At 41.3% G+C, this 18,422-nt stretch overlaps 1 protein-coding gene across 1 annotated transcript in view; it reads right to left on the bottom strand.

Moving 5' to 3' along the window:
* Positions 1 to 18,422, bottom strand: part of bckdhb (branched chain keto acid dehydrogenase E1 subunit beta) — a 51,782-nt gene that overhangs the window by 17,767 nt on the left and 15,593 nt on the right. The window contains exons 7-8 of the mRNA XM_084557140.1: positions 17,709 to 17,806; positions 15,014 to 15,124 (exon numbers count right to left, since the gene is read on the bottom strand). Of these exons, the coding sequence (XP_084413266.1) occupies positions 15,014 to 15,124; positions 17,709 to 17,806 (209 nt within the window). The remainder of the gene's footprint in view (positions 1 to 15,013; positions 15,125 to 17,708; positions 17,807 to 18,422) is intronic.

Genomic DNA, 18,422 nt, shown 5'->3' with positions numbered 1-18,422 from the left:
AATCGGCTCGGCTTTTATACTGTATGCCTACACACACGTACACACAAGACTGTAAAAGTGACTCCCCGTCTTCCCATATAATGTGCCTTCTCTTCCCTCAAGCCGTCCATCAAAACGCGACAGGAGCAGAGGGTTTAGTTCTGTGCCGCCACTGAGGAGTCGTCTTTGCCACTGGATCCTCTGGCTGTGCACCCTTCTGCCGACCCTGTAATTGAGAGGCCACCACAGGGTCCTAACTCATGCGCCACCATGTGATCTCCGTGACAAATGAGAGTCGGGACGAGGCTCGAGTACTTGTTGGGGCCTTTAAAGTGGCGCTCTGCGATTAGCGGAGAGGGGTGACTGCTCGGCAAACCGGAGGCCCTGTTAAATCACAGCGTTGGGAGGAAACACAAACATTCACTCTTTCGGTGCCATACAATCACTCGCTCTCTCTCGTGACAATGAGAGGGGGAAAGTGAGAACCAGAGAGAGACGGCGAGAAAGCACTAGAATGAAAGAGAAGACGAGAAAGTGTAGAACAGCCCCGGCGCTGGGCAGAGGGCCAAGCCATCCTCCAGAGGAGCCAGCACGCCAGAGGAGACCTCAGACAGAAATAACTCCAAACATCCCATAAAGACCCATTAAAACCAATTCGACTCAATTACTCCCTGTCGCACAAAAACACACACACTACCTTTCTGCTCTGCAACCACACCGCAAATCGGTGTGTATACACATGCACGTGACAGAGCACACTCCTTGCAAGCGTCCCACACACTGCCCCGTGTATGAGCAGACAGAAAGGTAGTAAAAATCAATCAACATTTTTAAAGGCTCCATAAAGTCATGTATACCATATTATACGAGCGGTTTCTATGGACGCAACCTCCTGGCTATGTCATGTGAGGAGGATTTTCTCTCAGCAGGATAACCCGTATAATGTAAAATTATATAGCTGTTCTAAGCAACTAAGACTGGGAGTTTTGACTCGGGATGGAAACCATGGCAATGCATCACACCAGGAACTGGAAAGGCAACATTGTAATCTACAGGGAACTTTTTGATTTGACCATGCAAGTTGTTTTTTTATTATGATTGAGAGGGATACTACAGACACTGGATAGAACAACTGCAACATGCAGGCCCGGTGCAATCCAACGCCATAGCCTAATAATGATTTAAAAAGCTCATAATGCTGGGTTGACAGTGCAGCTCTTTCTCTGTTCGCAGAGAAATTAATAGACAATTATGAAATTGAATGAAACTAAATGAAAGAGAATTAATTTCAATTTTCTAAAACATGAGAAATTTGTGCATTTTCTTGGTTCATCATTATAAAATGGGTTTGCACTATTAGATAAAAAAAAAAAAACATTATACAGGCATTAACTTGGGGCCTGGAAATTACTCATAATTATTATTTTTTTAACCAAATGATGGTCTTTACACATACAATATAATTGATATAAAAATTACCAACCACCACCAGTCTAGTTAATTATTAGGCACCAACATACCATTTAACCACAGTTGGCTTTTTTTCTGTTAAATTTTCCTTGCAGTGTTTAGAATACAAGATGTAAAATGTGCATATATACATTTAAGTAAACTTTTCAAAATTTAAAAGAAAACATTTATAACTAGTATGTAGTATTTGTCAGTGGTTTGGAAATTCAAACATGACAAAAAAAACCTATTTCATTACATAGAACTTAATAAACTGCTATGATTTGCCTGGAGTTGCATTTGGATGACTACCAAATTACAACTGCCACATTTACTGCACATTGTGCCTCAAACATAAATCTGCCCCATATGATCACAACACATTCTTGGATAATGAAATGAACAGCTTCACCGCATTGTGTTGAAGTTTTATGGCTAGTTATAATATCCTGTATAGTGTATATAACACTAATAATAATAATAATGATCAAAAGGAAATGCCACGCAAACAGCGGTACTTGGTGTCACCATAACTTTCATTACGCACCATTAAATGTCAACACAAGCCACAATACAATAAGAGGAAAGTATGAAAAAGAACCCCTGCTGCAGAACGTCAAACCTCCACACAGGAAGCTGGTTTAATGCGTCCCAGTGCCTGTGACATTCCTACCTCGCAGAGGCCACTGCATCTGGCTCCTATCAATACGCTACAAAGGAAGGTTTTTTTTTGTAAAAATATTGTCCTTGATCCATTGTCTCCTTTATAAAAAGTGACTGTTTTTGTCAGGTAGTAGTCAATGTGACTGTCACACAAAAGCCAGAATTATTTATAATAAAATTTTGGAAGGATTTTCGAGCATGAAACTATATTATTTTTTTAAAAAAGGGAGGGGGGCTAAGAGTATATCCAATTTGCAGCATGGGAGTGGCTTGGGTGAGATTTCCTCTCTTCCACTGCACTGGATCACCAGACAATTGTTTGATTGGATAGAGGTGGCAGAATCCAGACTGAAACCCCTATTCCCTACAGTTTTAAATTCTTCAGGTGTTAATCCCATTAAGTAGGCATCTGATCAGTCTTTGAGCTTATTCTGTAGCATGACAACGAGCCGAAACCTACACCGAGACTTGCAGAGAAGAACAGGGAATCTTGCAATAGATGGTTTGGTGTGGTATTACATGAAGAAAAATAGCACACACAGAGAAATGCAATCCACAGAAGTACCAGGGGCAAGTTCTCCAAGATGCTAGACACAACCTTACAAACCGTATTTACCAAGAAAACCGGTGCTGTTAAATGGGAGCTCTTTTGTTTTTGTTTACTGCACTTTATATGAAGGTCACTGATAACTGCTAAGTGCATTGATTTTGAAAGTACCCCCGCATTACTTTTTGGTACATGACACAGGCTAAACACACAATCACTCATCTGAACAGGTGACAAACGGAAACTCTGATGTCAATACGAAAGACAGTATGCATTGAAGAAAAAAAAAAAAAAGTAGTCGAGACTTCAAAAGTGAGCAGCCAAGTTTAGAGTATCTGTGAAAAACATGAATATATTTAAGAGTTTAAATATCTGTTAATACTTCTGAAGTGTGTCTGAAAGATTAGGGCTAAATATTATATTTGTATTCATGTTCAGAGCGCAAAAAGAAAAACTTAGTTTAATACCGATGAAAAATTATTATTACGTCTTGGTTTGGTTTCAGTTTATGTAACTGACTTGATGATTTATAACTGACTTATAAATGGGCCTGGAAAATCCCTGGGCAGCAGACGATCTGGTGGTGTGTATTGTATCTGAGCAGAGCTCTTGGACGTGTCTCCCGTCTTTGTGACTTCAGACGCTCTGCGTTTTCCGCTCGGTCCCGTTATCGGCCTGCGGGTTGACCTCGATGATCTCAATCTGCCCGCACCTCTGGCCAAGGCTCTTTAGCTAAACTGTTCTCTGCAGTGGAAAACGGACAACCTGGCTCGAAGAACCAACAGACCGGCCAATTCAGTGTGCCGTTTGCTTTTAGAGGGGCTGTTTTAAATCAAAAAAATGTCATTGCCTCCATCATCTGGTACCACATTTAGCAATTTATCAAGAGATGGATCAGAAAATGTGTCATTTCCCTGTCTCAATTAGATTTTTGCAGCTACTGTCAAAGCTCTGTGGTAATTAATCTCAGGGGTATGCTATAGTAAAGTGTATAGGAGACAGTCTGGCGTTGGAGACGTAGCTCAGCAAACTGTAGTGCTCACTGGCAACAGAATAACCATGGCTAATACTAACAATGTGTCTCAACAACTGTGAGCGTATATGATTTTTCAATACCTCTACTGGTGGATTTGCCAAATTCAAAGGCCACATTTCTCCACTGAGTGACACTGGGAAGAATTTGAGAAATCTCCAGTGCCTAGCTGTGGAATGTGAGCGCTAACTACAGCCAGGAAGAAGAATGGAAAAGTGGTCCGTAGCCGTCGGAGACAAGTGGAGGGGTTGGAGGAGACGAGGAGGGGAGATTATCATACCTTGAAAACGTCTCCCAAACCCCAAATGGGCGTCATTAAAGTCGTATTTTGTGATATACATATCTAATCGAGATGAATTACCCAAACGCCGTGACGTGAAGTGCTGGTCGAGGGTTGCTCTTTCATGATGCATTACGCCATGTTTTTCACCAGCAACCCCAGGAGAGAAAAAGAGGAGCCGGATCCACCAATGAAAACCTAGCATGAGTAATTTTCCACTGATATAATCACTGAAACACTCCTCGAGCAAGACACACACACACACTGCCCCCCCTCACCCCCATACAACTCATAGACATGGACTGCATTAATAAGAATATTGGGCCCAAACCTCTGGCCACTTTCTTCCAGTGCCATTTTCTTTTTTAATTTTCTACTTTGATTGTTTCCAGTGTGTGTGTGTCTGTCTGTGTGTGTGACAGCAGGCCAAAGATATTAGGGGTGCTGTGGTGGGCCAGTGAGCATATACTGGCTGAGACCAGTCGGCTGAAGAGAAACGGAGGTATGTACAGCCAGTTCAGAGAATTTAGTCCTGCAGTTGTGATCAACACACCACAGGGGATTCCCATCTGTCCAAAAACTGATTTTCCTGCACAATCCCAATATCTACAGATGAACGACGCTCTCTATGCGCAACTCTCACTGAAAGTTCGCCATTAACCTGTCAGATGTTTGTAAGAGCTGCTGCTAGATACTAATACATCATGGCTAAGCAGGAACGGGTCTCATAGAAGCCACATGAAATCTGGTACATCTGGATAATTATATCTGAGACCATGAAGCATAAAGCTGCTAAAATTAGTCGATGAATCAATTAGTTGATCAACATAAAATGTATTAGCAACTATTCTGATTGTGATGCATTAGCAAAAATACTAAATGTGAGAATACACTGCCTGTTTTTCGTTGATTTAGTAAATTAAAAGAATTTGTAAGTTGGTTCTGGTGAATTATAAAAGGGCTGTTTTCATTATTTTGTTACATTTTATAGTAAAAAATAATTAATAACCTAACCTAAAAAAGTTATTTAGTATGATAATTATAAATTGCAAAAATTACAAATTTCTACACCAACAGAGTAAACATATTTTAACCGTGAAATCTTGATATTCATTTGGTTTCTTAGCTACCACTTTAAAGTTTCTGCTGAATTGTAGATTACAGTTTGCAGCACATGGGAGGTCACTTGCTCTTTGTGTAATACTAGTCTAAAATACAGTGGAAACACCTCTTCTTACTACTAACACCAGCTCTAAACACACAAAGAACAGACTGGCCCTCTTCCACCATCTGGAGCCCACCTGTTGGTAGCCACGATTTGCAGTTGTATACGATTATCATAACGAGCCTTGAGCTGATCATTATGAGCTTGAGGCTCATATTTCAAAATGGGAAATGAAGCAAACAGGGTGGGTCATCATTTCTACTTAAAGTCACATGAAAATGTAAAGTGCGTAGGAGGCAGCGGGTGCTGGTGGAACAAGGCCACACAACAATGTCAAATTACATCAAATTAAAAGTGATGCCTCCGTGTTTAGATTGTGACTTTATTAACTTTGAATGAATGAGCATGTTTCAAATTTGGGTTTCAGCATCATCAGTGTTGTGACAGGTTAAATAAAACACATATGATGGGCGAATTAAGACCGAGTACGGGTAATGTGAACCAGCTTTTGCCAGCAGACTTACTCCAACAAATTTCCATGTGGACAATCAGGGGATGGCTTCTCTGGATGTGCTCCACTCATTTTCATAATTCAACACGAGTTTCGCTAAAACCAAAGGATAATGAGGCCACTATGGGGGCTTGATATCAAAGCAGACTAATTCAGTGGTGGGGCAGGAAATGTGTCCGGTCTGTACAGTATATATTTCTCAGTTTTCTCTGGCTTATTATCAATAAATTTAAAAATCAAGTGGATTTTCTTTTCCATGGACTGCTTGACAAACATAAATGCTTTGAGTAGTAGGGTTGTTAATAAGCTGACATCATCATCATGTTTTATTCTATAACTGAGCTAAGAATATCTTTAGAATGGACAAAACCTCTTGATCTTTATTATGCAGTTATTAAAAATGCTGCTGCCAGATATGTCCTTACAACCCTGTGTCAAAACTGGGGAAATGGAAAAAACCTCTGTCGGATGGTTGCCATAAGGCAAACTGATCTTACAATTAAAAACATCACTTAACCACAATAATTGGAACAATCAAACATTTAAATCAAATTTTCCACAACATATTCAGAAGAAGAGAGGGGATGGGGTAAAAACAACTTGTGTCAATGTTGCTCGTTTGGTTTTCCCAGTGAAAGCAACAGCCAGTTTTATTAGTCATAAATACTAAAGTTATGGTTTAAACTGCTTGCGAGTCTGCCTTTTGTGCATTATCAGGAGACTGTTTCCATTTGAGGAAGCCAAGATTGTTTTGTTTTTTTCGAAAAGTACAGAAATTCAAAGCGTTTTAAAGTGCTGCTCAGCTAATGTTTCTTTAAGGCAAACTTTAAATAACAGATTATTCACCCCATATAATTATTGTAGGTGGTATTAAAAATAATAACAACCACAGGAGTCAAGACGAGAACGTGATGGTGAAGATGACGCTGAACAGAAAACACAAGCGGGTCCCTGACTCCGTTTGCTTTCACGTCTTTTTCCACCTGAGGGAATGACAAACAAACATATCTCAGTGCATTGTATCCTGCCTGGCTCCTGGCTGCTTTCATACGCTGTATTTACCTGCCATCTTTGACTCCGTACACACATTACAGCTTGAAGCCATTAAGTGAGAATGAGGGGGGCCGTGCCCTGATAAGGACGTCTTATCTGCACAGTGAGTCAACAGACCCAGAGCACTCAGAACACAAAACATAACCTGCATCACTTCCAAGAATCAGAACAGATGCTGATGCACATTCCTCTCTAAGCGCTCCTCCCTACAACGCTCCTCGTCCTCTATTACCCATCCAGTGAATTCTGCCTTTGTTTGGGACTCCCAAGATAATTTTATTTATATTCTTGCTTAATACTTGAGATATTGATGTACTTGTGCACTGCATGTCCTTAGGCGACTTCTTGTGCATGTGTTGTTGGGGGGCGAACAGGTTCAGCCAAACTGGTTGCATCACTTCAAGGGCTGGGATCCAGACAGCGTTGCAGTCACAGAGACTTAAACTGAAGCGCCAGCCAAGAGACATCTTTTAAGAGGGAGAGAGTTTCCTCGCATTTAAGAGAAGAAGATGAGCTGGAGAAATCTCAACAGATACACCAGAGACCCACCGGCCAGCTCAAGTATTGGGAGTATAAGACCAGAGTCTGCAGTGTTCTGCAGTATTCATACACTGTAGTAGGTCCAGCAAATCAAGTACTAATGTGAATATAATGACAAGCACTCTGGCATTACTTTAAACAACTTGTCTGGTGTGACTGCGTTGCCATGTCACAATCCAAGAGGTTTTAACAATAGCAACTACTCACAGGTAAAACAGCTGCTGTTGCTTGGTGATGTAGGCAAAACATTATGACCACCTGGATGAAATTGTAGGTCTCCCTTGGGCCTCTAAAAAGGTTGTGACTCATCAGAGAATGGACATGGGCCTTCTGAGGGTGTCCTGTGGTGTCTGGCAACAGGATGTTGTTAGTGGGGGCCTTTGGGTCCTATGGTCGAGACGAGGGGCCTCTGTGGATCACGTTTGTTCCAGTGCATACCACAGATACTTGATCAGTTTGGCATCCAGTGAATTTGGAGGCCAGGTCAACACCTTGTGCTGTTTTTCATGTTTTTTTTTTTCTCAGTTGTTCCTAAAGCGTTTTTGTGTGTGTGTCTGTGTCAGGCTGCATCCTGCTGGGGATGGCTGCTGCCATCAAGGAGTGTCATTGCTATGGGGTGGGGGGTGTCTGGTCTGGTCTAGGTGGGTGCTACATGTCTAAGTAACATGCACACAAATGCCAGGTCCAAAGGGTTCCCAGTAGAACACTATATTGTCACAAGATGTTATTTACTTTTCCTGTCAGTGGTTTTAATGTTGTGGCTGATTGGTGTATCTTAAAATTATTATGAATGGCAACATAAGCATTCGCCTGAGCATGTGCTCACTGTACACCTCAGAATACTGAAGTATTGGTTAACTAACCTGTTAACTAACTGAAATTGGGCAAGAGGCGGTGTACATCCTGGACAGGTCGCGACAGAACGACAAATGAACATTTGAGAAAGTACTGACTTAATCACCAAGATTTTAAATGTCAAACAGGCCACTACAATGAGTCTGTGAGCGGTTCGGGTACTTTAAGATCAGATCTGTCAACCGCTCACATTAACTAATAATCTGGGCCAAACCTCGGTACCAAGCGAGGTCTGGACCAGATTTCTGCTCTAATTGTCTTGAGGCATGAATCAGGGGATAATTCAACCCAAAAATCCTGTAGTTTGAGCCCAGCTTTAGTTACCCATCATAGACTGGTCAGTGAGCCAACTGCGTAGCTTGAGGACATTCGTTGTGAAAAACACCATCATCTGTCTGAAGTGCCAAATTCAAAGTCTAGATACAACTTGAGCTTTGCTTCCTGTCTGCTGCAGGGACGCTCACTGGAAGACAGGCAGACATTGTTCACTGCTTATGGGTTGACAGAAGAGAATTATGAATATCATGCCGGGGGGAGGAGAGATTTGGAAAGCTCTGATACATTTAGATTAGACTACCTGTTATGAAGAATTACTGACATTGGATTATGTTGCAACTGAAATTAGCTTGAGCAAGAAGTAGCCTTTGCTCATGAAGGAGCAGGTTTGAGTGTTTGACGCTGAAATGATTGGATGGAGTATCACTTTAGGGGTTTTATAAGCTGATGGGACTTGTAAACTTACAGGCTAGCACACACTTGCTAAGACGTGTGCAGACTAACATATTCCCTGCAGTCTAATAACAGTGAAGAGAGGTAAAGGAGATAAAGACAGACACAAAAATGACACACTGAGCTTTGTGCTTAGCAAGTAACTAAGAGACAGCAACACAACACTGGCTATAAAAACATCGCAAAAGATATCAGTATCATTACACTGAGTGCATCTTGACCCACTGCATCTTGTGCAACTTCCTTTTTGTAAAATGCTTATTTAGTTAGTAGTGATGTAAAGCATCATTGAAAAAAAGGGGAAAATCAATGCTGCAAAACACTGATGAGGAAGAAGAAAAGAGGAAATGATCCAATCTGTCCCAGGAGCTGGGTAAACTATTATATGCATACTTTCACATGACTTTTGAGCTTGTTATTTGTGATGACTGGACAAGGATGTTGGAGTCCATCTATGGGGCTTCCCACTTAACACAACTTAATTCTAGCCAGCAGGTCATGTTATTGAAAGGCCTCTTTAGGGTGGACATTTCATGCTCGACACTGCAGTCTGACAATTATTTTTAAAATAAAAATAAAAAAAAAATTATTATTTGTGGTATTTATGGTGCCATGTGCAGAAGCTGCTGCAAATCCATGTGTGGTACTGAAGGAAGCACTGTGCTCAGTCATAGTTAATGAACCGATGACTGCCTTTACAAATAGCCCTGGCAAGAACTAGGATTCTTCACCTGCTGGATTTAGAGTCTGGAAAACCTGAGGATGAGACAGAATCGCCAGCGACAGTCTGTCGGAATAATGAAAGCAACAGAGAACTTTTCATACTCCCTACCGGCCACGTCAAAGCCAAGTCAAACAAATGTGGATTCATGTAATAAGGGATGGAAATGCTGGCTAAATGCCCATCTGAACAACAAAAACAAAGGCCATTAAACAGCGGGGAGTAAAGCAGCCCACTCAGTGAGGAATCAAAAAGCTCTTAAGTAGGATGTGCTCCTTTCATGAGCATCTTTACACAACTCCACACATACTCTGCCCAAGCACAACAGGAAGTCTATCCACAGCATATCATCTGAGCCGTGGGTCTGGCAGAGGTAAACCGTCCATTTCGTTTATCCCTTAAAGAAGGACTATTACATTTACTGAACCGCTCTGGACGGAGGGACAAAATAAAAAAAACACTCCGTTTTCCTGTACTTTTACAGCAACTTCTGCCCATGATTCCCTTTGTCAACAAGAGGGTTGAATATATTTAGATCCAAGTATAGCTGGTGGCTGCCAGAATGGATCCCTCAGGAAAAGAAAGATGCCATGTTCCTCCATAGCGCTGGCTTAATGATCTCTCATTCAGGAAGACATATCATTCTTCATTTATTTTATACATCCACGTTAAAAAACAACTCAGTCTACATACATATCAGCTCACTATGGAACACATACACAAGTGCACACATCCTTGGCTGAAAGATATGCAAGGTAAATGTGACTCACAGGACATGAAAAATTTTAATTGGCTGCCAGCAGCCGGATGCGTGTCCGCGGCCTATCTCAATGTCTGCACGCTCGCCGCATCTGACGTCCATTTAATAAGAAGCACAAAGAGTCAGCCTTACAGAGACGTGTGCATGCCGGAAAAGCTAGACACCAGGTGTACAATCTTTTGAATTAAGAAGTTGAAACAATGTGTTGGCTACTCCCACTTTAAACCTAAGAATAGCATCGGTACCAAAAAATCCATTCATCGGGGGCCTTTTCAGAAGGCTCCACAAGTTGTTAACCATTTACTGAGCAGAAAACTATTCTGGTTTCTACACCACACCATGTTTCAGAGCTACACAAGGATGTGATAAAAGGGAATAAAATATAACCCAAGATCCCGCCAATGCATAGTCGGATCAGAGCAATCGTGAGAGTAGGAGTTTTGCTATGTGTCTCTTGGAGTAAATCCGCTTTGAAGACGTGTTATTAGTGCAGTTTACCATGCAGGAGTTTCTGAAGGGTGTTGCTGCCATGATTAAATGAACGGCTAGTGAAAATAATAATGGCCTTACAGGAGGGGATATTATCATTTCACATCTAATAGTAAGAGTATAATATTTTGACCAATAAATTAGATTTCTTCTCTATGGGATGACTAAACCTGGCATTTAGTACTACAAGACTGACACGACTTCCCAATATAGTAAAAAAAGTGAGAAACTAAATCCCCAATGAATGTCTTTTCTTTACTTTTCATTTGTTGCTTTTCTGTTTTAAATAACTATACATTTTATATCTTTGGGCTGAACAGTAAATTGAATCAACACAAAACCATACCACAGATTAACTGGTAACGACCAATCACTAGCTGTGGCCGAATATAGATATTAAGCTTAAAACTTGCATGAGTGTGTTACAGTGTGGCAAAACTCTGAGATGGTCCTGTGGCTGATGGTCCTGTGGCTGCATTTAAAGTCATGCCAGTCCAAAGCAGCTGTGCAGCACCCAGTAGTTAGGGCACCACAGTGCAGGGTTATTGAGGACATTCAGGGCCGTTTCTCATTTTAAGCATTTGCGTCTACTCTCATTGGCACAGAAAAAATGACCAATAAGCTTTGGTGTTTTTTGTCTGATTGGTTTTAAGAGATTTAATAATAAGTATAATTATTTTGTCAATGACACACTTAAACCTTTCAGCCACAACTTTACGACAAGTGAAGTGCCACACACTTATCATGGCACTTGTCAGTGGAGTGGGTGAGGTATATTAGGCAGCTAGTTAAAACATTTTTCCATCAAAGCAGGTGTGTGAGAAGCAGGGAAAATGCACAAGTATTGGAAGGATTTGAGCGACTTTGACAACAATCAAATTATGATTGTGATTGGGACTGCTGGGTCAGAGCATCTCCAGAGCTATAGCTCTTTTGGGGTGTTCCCACTTAGCAGTCATCCCAGTCAAATGTAGTCCAGGGAGGGCACAGCAGTGAGTCTGTGACAGAAAAGCAGTTAATCTGCTCCCAATATTCATTGATGAAAGTGGTTGGCCCAAGTGGCTCGATCCAACAGATGAGCTACCATAGCTGAAATTGCTGAAAAGGTTTACGCTGGTTCTGGTAGAAAGTAATTTGCAAGACTTAAAAGGATCTGCTGCTAATGGCTTGGTGCCAGATACCACAGAACACCTTCAGAGGTCTAGTGGAGCCTGTGGATAGATGGGTCAGTCATAACATTATTAGGCTGGTGGTCATAATGTTATGACTGATCCGTGTATAGTGAACTTGGTAATCTTCATAAAGCTAACTAACTAAAAATGACAGAATTAAGAATATGGTTTCATTCAACCACTGACTGAAAACAATGAAAACTCCTCTAACCTAAAAATCTGAAAGCAAAAACTTCTTTGTATTATTTTTTTAAGCAATGTTGTCAATCAACAGATTATAAAACAGTTTTTTCAACCATTAGAGTAGCCAACCTATCGATGTTTTGTTCACCCCAAACTCCTTAACGTAATCACAAAGAACAAAAACAGACCGTTCTTGTGAAAGAGAAAATGTATCTGTAACATTTACAGATTAAATCTAGAGGAAGCACCAATACAGGCAAAGCTCATGCCGAGCATTACAAATAAACAATGGCAGACATGTCTACATTCAGACAACCAAAGGTCATCTCAGCGTTATGTCTTCAGCTCCTTTTCGGCATCAAAGGAACAAGCTACTGCATCTGTGCGTCTCACCAGCACAGATTCTACTATCTTTTATTTGTAGTGACAAGTCTTATGTAACCTACTCACATTTGTTTTCATTCTGTATACTGCACACCTAGGTATTCGTCTGTGAGCTGTGAGATTAATTAAAAGATACAATGACAACTGTTAATGTGTATTCCTATGCATTAGTCTTGGTGATGCTAATCATGATTGAGACTGAAATTAATTCGGAGCCTTCACTGAAATCTGATAATAGTTTGATTAAAAGGCTGGCTGCTCAGGCACTAGAAAAGAAACACTGGGGATACTAGTGCATCAGTGTAATGCAACAGTGACTTCAATGGAGAATATGAAAGAAGGAGCGAGGTCTGTGTGCGTGTGTGTGTGCTTGTGTTCTTGTTTTTATTAAGTTGTGGGGGTGAGTTTCTTGAGGAATACCAACATTGTGTGGCCATTTTGTCGTTGTGTGCCATTTTACTGGGCCCAACAAATTTGTTAGGGGGTAAACCTGTTAAGACTTGATTTAAGGGTAAATGTCATACTTAGCTCCACTGTACCACCGATCTGAAATAACACTGCAAGATACTTTAACACCTTCGCTTGGGGCAGGAATTCACAGGCAAGCAAAACTTTGTTAGACAGTGCTCCACCTCCCGCGCATCCCCATCACACCATACCCCCACACCATATTCTTGTGAGTGTCTCTGGCCTAGAGTGGTGTGTTTCTGACCTGTGGAGCTCCATACTACAACTGTTGTCGTGGTCTCATCAACCTGCCCAGTCTTCATGGCCTCCTGCAGTTATCCACTCCTACATGAATGAACAATTCTCCAACCTGCAGATGATTCCTCCTATATTCTCAAACTGTCATGTAGCATCATCAGTTATATGTTGTATTTGTATCTTCATCAGATTCTACATGTAAGCTTTAATCAGATATATGTGTCTATGACAGATGACAGTATGTTTATCTCGTTCCTCCTGAGGTTCTCTGCTCTCTTTTCTGCCTCTACCCAGCCGGCTTTAGGCAGATGGGTCCCTCCATATGAGCTGGGTTCTGCTCAAGGTTTTTTCCAGTTAGACAGGAGTTTTTCGTTGCCACCGTCGCCTTCAAGCTTGCTCTGAGGGTTTCAGACTGGGTTTCAGACCGGATATTGTAAAGCGGATGGATGGATGGATGGATGGATGGATACAATGAGATGATGTTTATAGTGGGTAAAGGTTAGGATTAGGCACTTAGTTGAGATAGTTAGGGTAAGGATTATGTAGATGGTACCTCCTCACAAAGACACAAATGTCGGTTTGTGTGTTTGTGTGTTTAGGGGTTGTGGGAAAAAACAGTATGGGTTTGACAGATACTTAACGGGTATTTGGTAATGACAGAGAGATGTTGTTGACAAGCTTGAGGTGGCAGACCTGGCATTAGGCCCGCTAGGCAGCACTTAAACACGCTATTCAATTTCATGGCTGTTGTTTTAATGGGACACGACACTGACTTGAAAATCCCCCTTTGAAGAAACAATCTGTAACTGACTACTGCTCACTTCTACTTGCGAGTATTTCAGGGCCAGCACAATATTACAGTCTCTGCCATCCGTTCCAATTGACTCCCTATTAAATTACTACCCTCCGACCGCAGTTTCATCCTGTGCTTTAACCGTTGGTTATAAGATTTGCTTGGCAGCAGGAGCAGCACAGTGCCCAATGACAAAGTCGTACGTTGCAGGAGAATGAAACTTGGACAATAAATATGCAAAATTATATGTGGTTATTCAACTACAAAAAACAGCCATGTTGACACAGAAAGACAGCTTGTGATATATTCAAGAGAGATTTAAAACGCGGCATCCTGAGTGCGGAGAGCATGCATAATGAAAGTTTATGATTATAAAGCCCCTAGAGGTCTACCTCAACACACACACCTTTGGCTTTTCCAAGGAGCTTTTTGAAAATCTGTCTCTCTCCAGCTGGTCTCCTGGTGGTTTAGTCTACTGACACTCGCCTCTGGTGAGCAGGAAAGAATCTTTCTGTGCCACTGTTCCCCAAGCCGTCTTGTGTCATACTCCTTCCCCCACTTCAAAGTAAATAAAGATGGAACACTGTCTGGAAAGCAACCTCCTTTCTCAAAGCTCTCCCAAATTAAATATTTTGTTTTGGTGAGTGCCGAAGCCTGGGTAAGGCTGAGGCAACATAAACTAGTAGTGGAGCCTCACCAGCAGTGGAAGGAATCCTGTTTATCAAGCACCAAAGGGAACCACACTGTCCAGAGGAACATTGCCTCACATTGCACCACAACAAACACAAATCCAGCAGGGAAATTATCCCAATGCATAACAGTATTTATGTGAAATCTAAATCTAAAGAAGAATCAAAGTTACCACTTGGTTATACAGAATGTGGACACTGCTCATGAGCAAAGATTCAAACTGGCAGTCAACATATCAAATGCATGTGTTTGGCACCGAATGCATTTTTGTTCAGGTTGTCAAGCATGTGGAGCTGTGTGTGTGTTCGTTACCTTACAAACAGTTTCATTATCCCAGGGCAGGATGGTCTGTAAATCGATGAGCTCGCAGGATACACCTAGTTTTTCTTGGGCCATGTTGGCTACCTCCCTCATGACGTGGATCTAAATGAAAGAAGAAAACCTTCTAATCAAATGTGATAATGCAATTCAGTGCCTGCAACAACATAAATTCTGCCTTAGATTTGTGGTTTTCCAATTCTAACAGGCTTACACAAAAACATCTAATGCAAGTGACAATAAACACATTTTTACATTATGTCCAGAAGCCACAGAGTTCAGCGTTTATTATAACCCAAACAGACGTGTTCTGTTTTAACGTGAGTACAATTTTAAAGCTGCTGCAAAATGCCCATTAAGCCAAATAATTATGTAAGTTGCGCGATATTAAATAATGCATATGCATCACTGGCAAAATTTGCTCCAAATGTTCATACCACAGTACTGATACTGCCTTACATTTACAATTATAATGACATACACTCCCATGACAAATCATTAGGCATACTGGTGAAAAACAAATGCATTCTTTTCCAACAGTCCTGCACTAAATCATGAGTGTTCTTAAGTTCAGTTCATGCTGAATCACCATCAGAAAGGTGATAAATCAACTGTATGATCATTTTGGAGGATGTAATTTGTGGCACTGTTAAACTGGATTGAATTAAACACTTAAGTGTTTCTGTTATTTAGCCTATCCCACTGACTAAAACGGAGTTGCCACAATAATAGAGACGTGTATCGGTACAATTCAATATTACTACAGACCACTAGTCTGGCTTTCGCCAGCCTGATCTGACGGCGGTTTCTTTTCCGCCCTGCAGATCAGTCTGGAAACCCACACATTCACTTCTCCTGCAGCCGATCCACTTTTTCTGGAGCCAATCACAAAGGGGCTTATCCGCCTGGCGCGCTATTGGTGGGTTCAAAACGATGACGTCAGAGAAGCGACGGTAAAGTCGGCAAGCAGCTTGTTGTTTACATGAAACATGGAAGCCATCAGAGCACAGCTATCCGTCGACGCCGCTGTCGCTGCTGTTTTAAAAGATTTCAAAGGCAAGTTCATATTTGTTTTGCACAACCTGCAAAAATCGTTCTCTGCCATTGCTGCTTCTGCAGACTGCTGATCAATCCTACAAACCATCCACGTCTGTTGACACGTTTCCTGCCTGGAGTTTTGCGTCGCTCTGCAAAGTACGTCACCCGGATCGATGGTCTGATTGGTGAATGACTATCCAATTGCATACAGAGTCATTTGAACTATGCTCGTTGATCACGCCTCTTGTGCAGTAGAAATTACATGGCAGACTCCCCAGACTAATGTTCAATCTTAAAAGATTGAACTTAGTCTGGCGAAAGCCAGACTAACAGACCACAGCCTCCAGCATGAAAACACAGTTCTCTCAGTTATTATAAACTAAAGCTGAATACCATAACATTCAGAAAGACAAGATTTAGTGCACTTCTTTTCATGAGTGTAACTATTGAGCTGTATAGTCAGTATATACTGTATAAGTATTCAAACATTACCTCCAATACGGTGCAAAGCAAATATTTGTTTTTTTAGTTTTGAATAAATAAAATGAGATAAATTAGCTTTGGATGCATAAAACAAAAGCTTACCGTCGTCTAACTACATTGTGGAATGCATACAAACAAGTTTAACATTCAAATGAGCTACTTTGTATTTGCTGTCGGTATATAGGTGGTAAAGTCATAGTAGAATAATAATGAATAAGATCATTTAAGGATTAATTTTACTTTCTGCTAAAGAAGCACAGCATCCATTATAGGACTGCATTATAAACACAATTTGTACCCCAAAGCATTCAAGGTAGGACTCTATTATTCAGCATTTTAATAACTGTGTCTGCTACTTTGGATGAATTCATAAGGATGAGCCATTAAGCCAGTCTAAAACTTCAACCTTATATACACTATCTTATTTGCAGCAAATAAAGTAGATATTTTTCTTTGGCTGATCAGACACTTGTTGTTAAGATTGGACATTGCTCCTCGTACTTCAGTCTGTACAAGTTGTTTTCTTTATTTTCATTTGCATGAGCCTGCAACAGTCGAAGGAAGTAATGGGGTGGGGGAAAAAAAAAAAGTAATTTCAAAAAGGTTGTTATGCTTTCCACGACTTTACTGGATCCTCTTTTTCAGTCCACACTTCAACAACAATACTGGCTTTGATGGAGACGTTTTCCTTCAATGCCCTCCGACCCCCCTGCCATGCCACAGGTACATTACGCCCTGGATAAGCCCGTTAAAGTGTCTGGGTACAATCGAAGTCGGAGATGACTCCTGGTGAGTTACAGGCACATTTATACCAAGCTGCAGAAAATAAAACCTCTCGGATGAAAGGAAAGGCAACAATGGAAAGTGTGCAACTGACGTGTAGTGTTAACACACGGAGAGCTAAGAACGGCCTTGATGTTGTGGAGATGTCTGGGCAGATACAGTCTCAGGCTGCTGGCTGAGTGGCCTTGCTAGGACACAGGGGGCTTGTGATAGTCTTAAAATTAATCCACTGCTAGCCTCTGTGGCTTTAAATGTCATTTAGTGGAGATGAGATTTGCCTCCTTTCTTCCTGTGGCCATGGAAAATGAGCCTGAGACACATGACAACTTCAAACTGCTCAGGTCACCCGCTGAGAGCCTCCTCAGTGATAAGTGGAATTGCCTACCTGCGTCCCCCAGGCAACCAGAGTGACATCGCTTCCTTCCTGTAGGATCTCGGCCTGCGAGAGCGGGATGGTGTAGGGCTCCATGGGAACCTGCTCCACTGAGGAAACACACATTTCAAACACATTATATTCAAGCTCACATGAAAAATAACTGAGGGTCAAACTCAAACACAGCCATTCATCATTCCGCCATGCTCCCTGTGGTTTTCGTGTAAAATACCCCAATCTTAAACTGACCGTACATCTAAATGATAGACTAGATGACAATCTGGTAAGAAAAAACAACGAGCTGTCGAAAACACAAATTCCTACTCTATAACTTTTTATCTGGCCCGTTTCAAAAGCTTCTTCATGCTTTTTCCACAACCTCATCGCTCATCGGAGGCAGTATGCTTTTATCAGCACAATCAAACGCATGATCTAACGAGATCTTCTGCCAGCTAGGGGCCTTTAACTCCGATTAATCTTGACAGCAAAACACTGGTGGGATAGTGTATCAGTCAGAAAAGGGGCCACATAAACAGAATATCAGTCCAAAAGGGGGAGCCCCGCAGACGGCCTCCCTTTGAACTTAAGTCCAAGATAAAGCACAAGTAAGTGTATGGTTTGAATAATAGTTGTCAATGTCTTGGAAAACTAAAGCACAGTCATGGAATTTATTACAATCCAAAAACTTATAAACTCAAACTGCCATTGCTTTTTAACAAGCAGTGT

This window comes from Chelon labrosus (assembly GCF_963514085.1).
Source record: "Chelon labrosus genome assembly, chromosome: 12".
NCBI lineage: Eukaryota > Metazoa > Chordata > Actinopteri > Mugiliformes > Mugilidae > Chelon > Chelon labrosus.
Note: the sequence above shows the minus strand (reverse complement) of the source record. Positions and strands in the feature narration are given on the sequence as shown.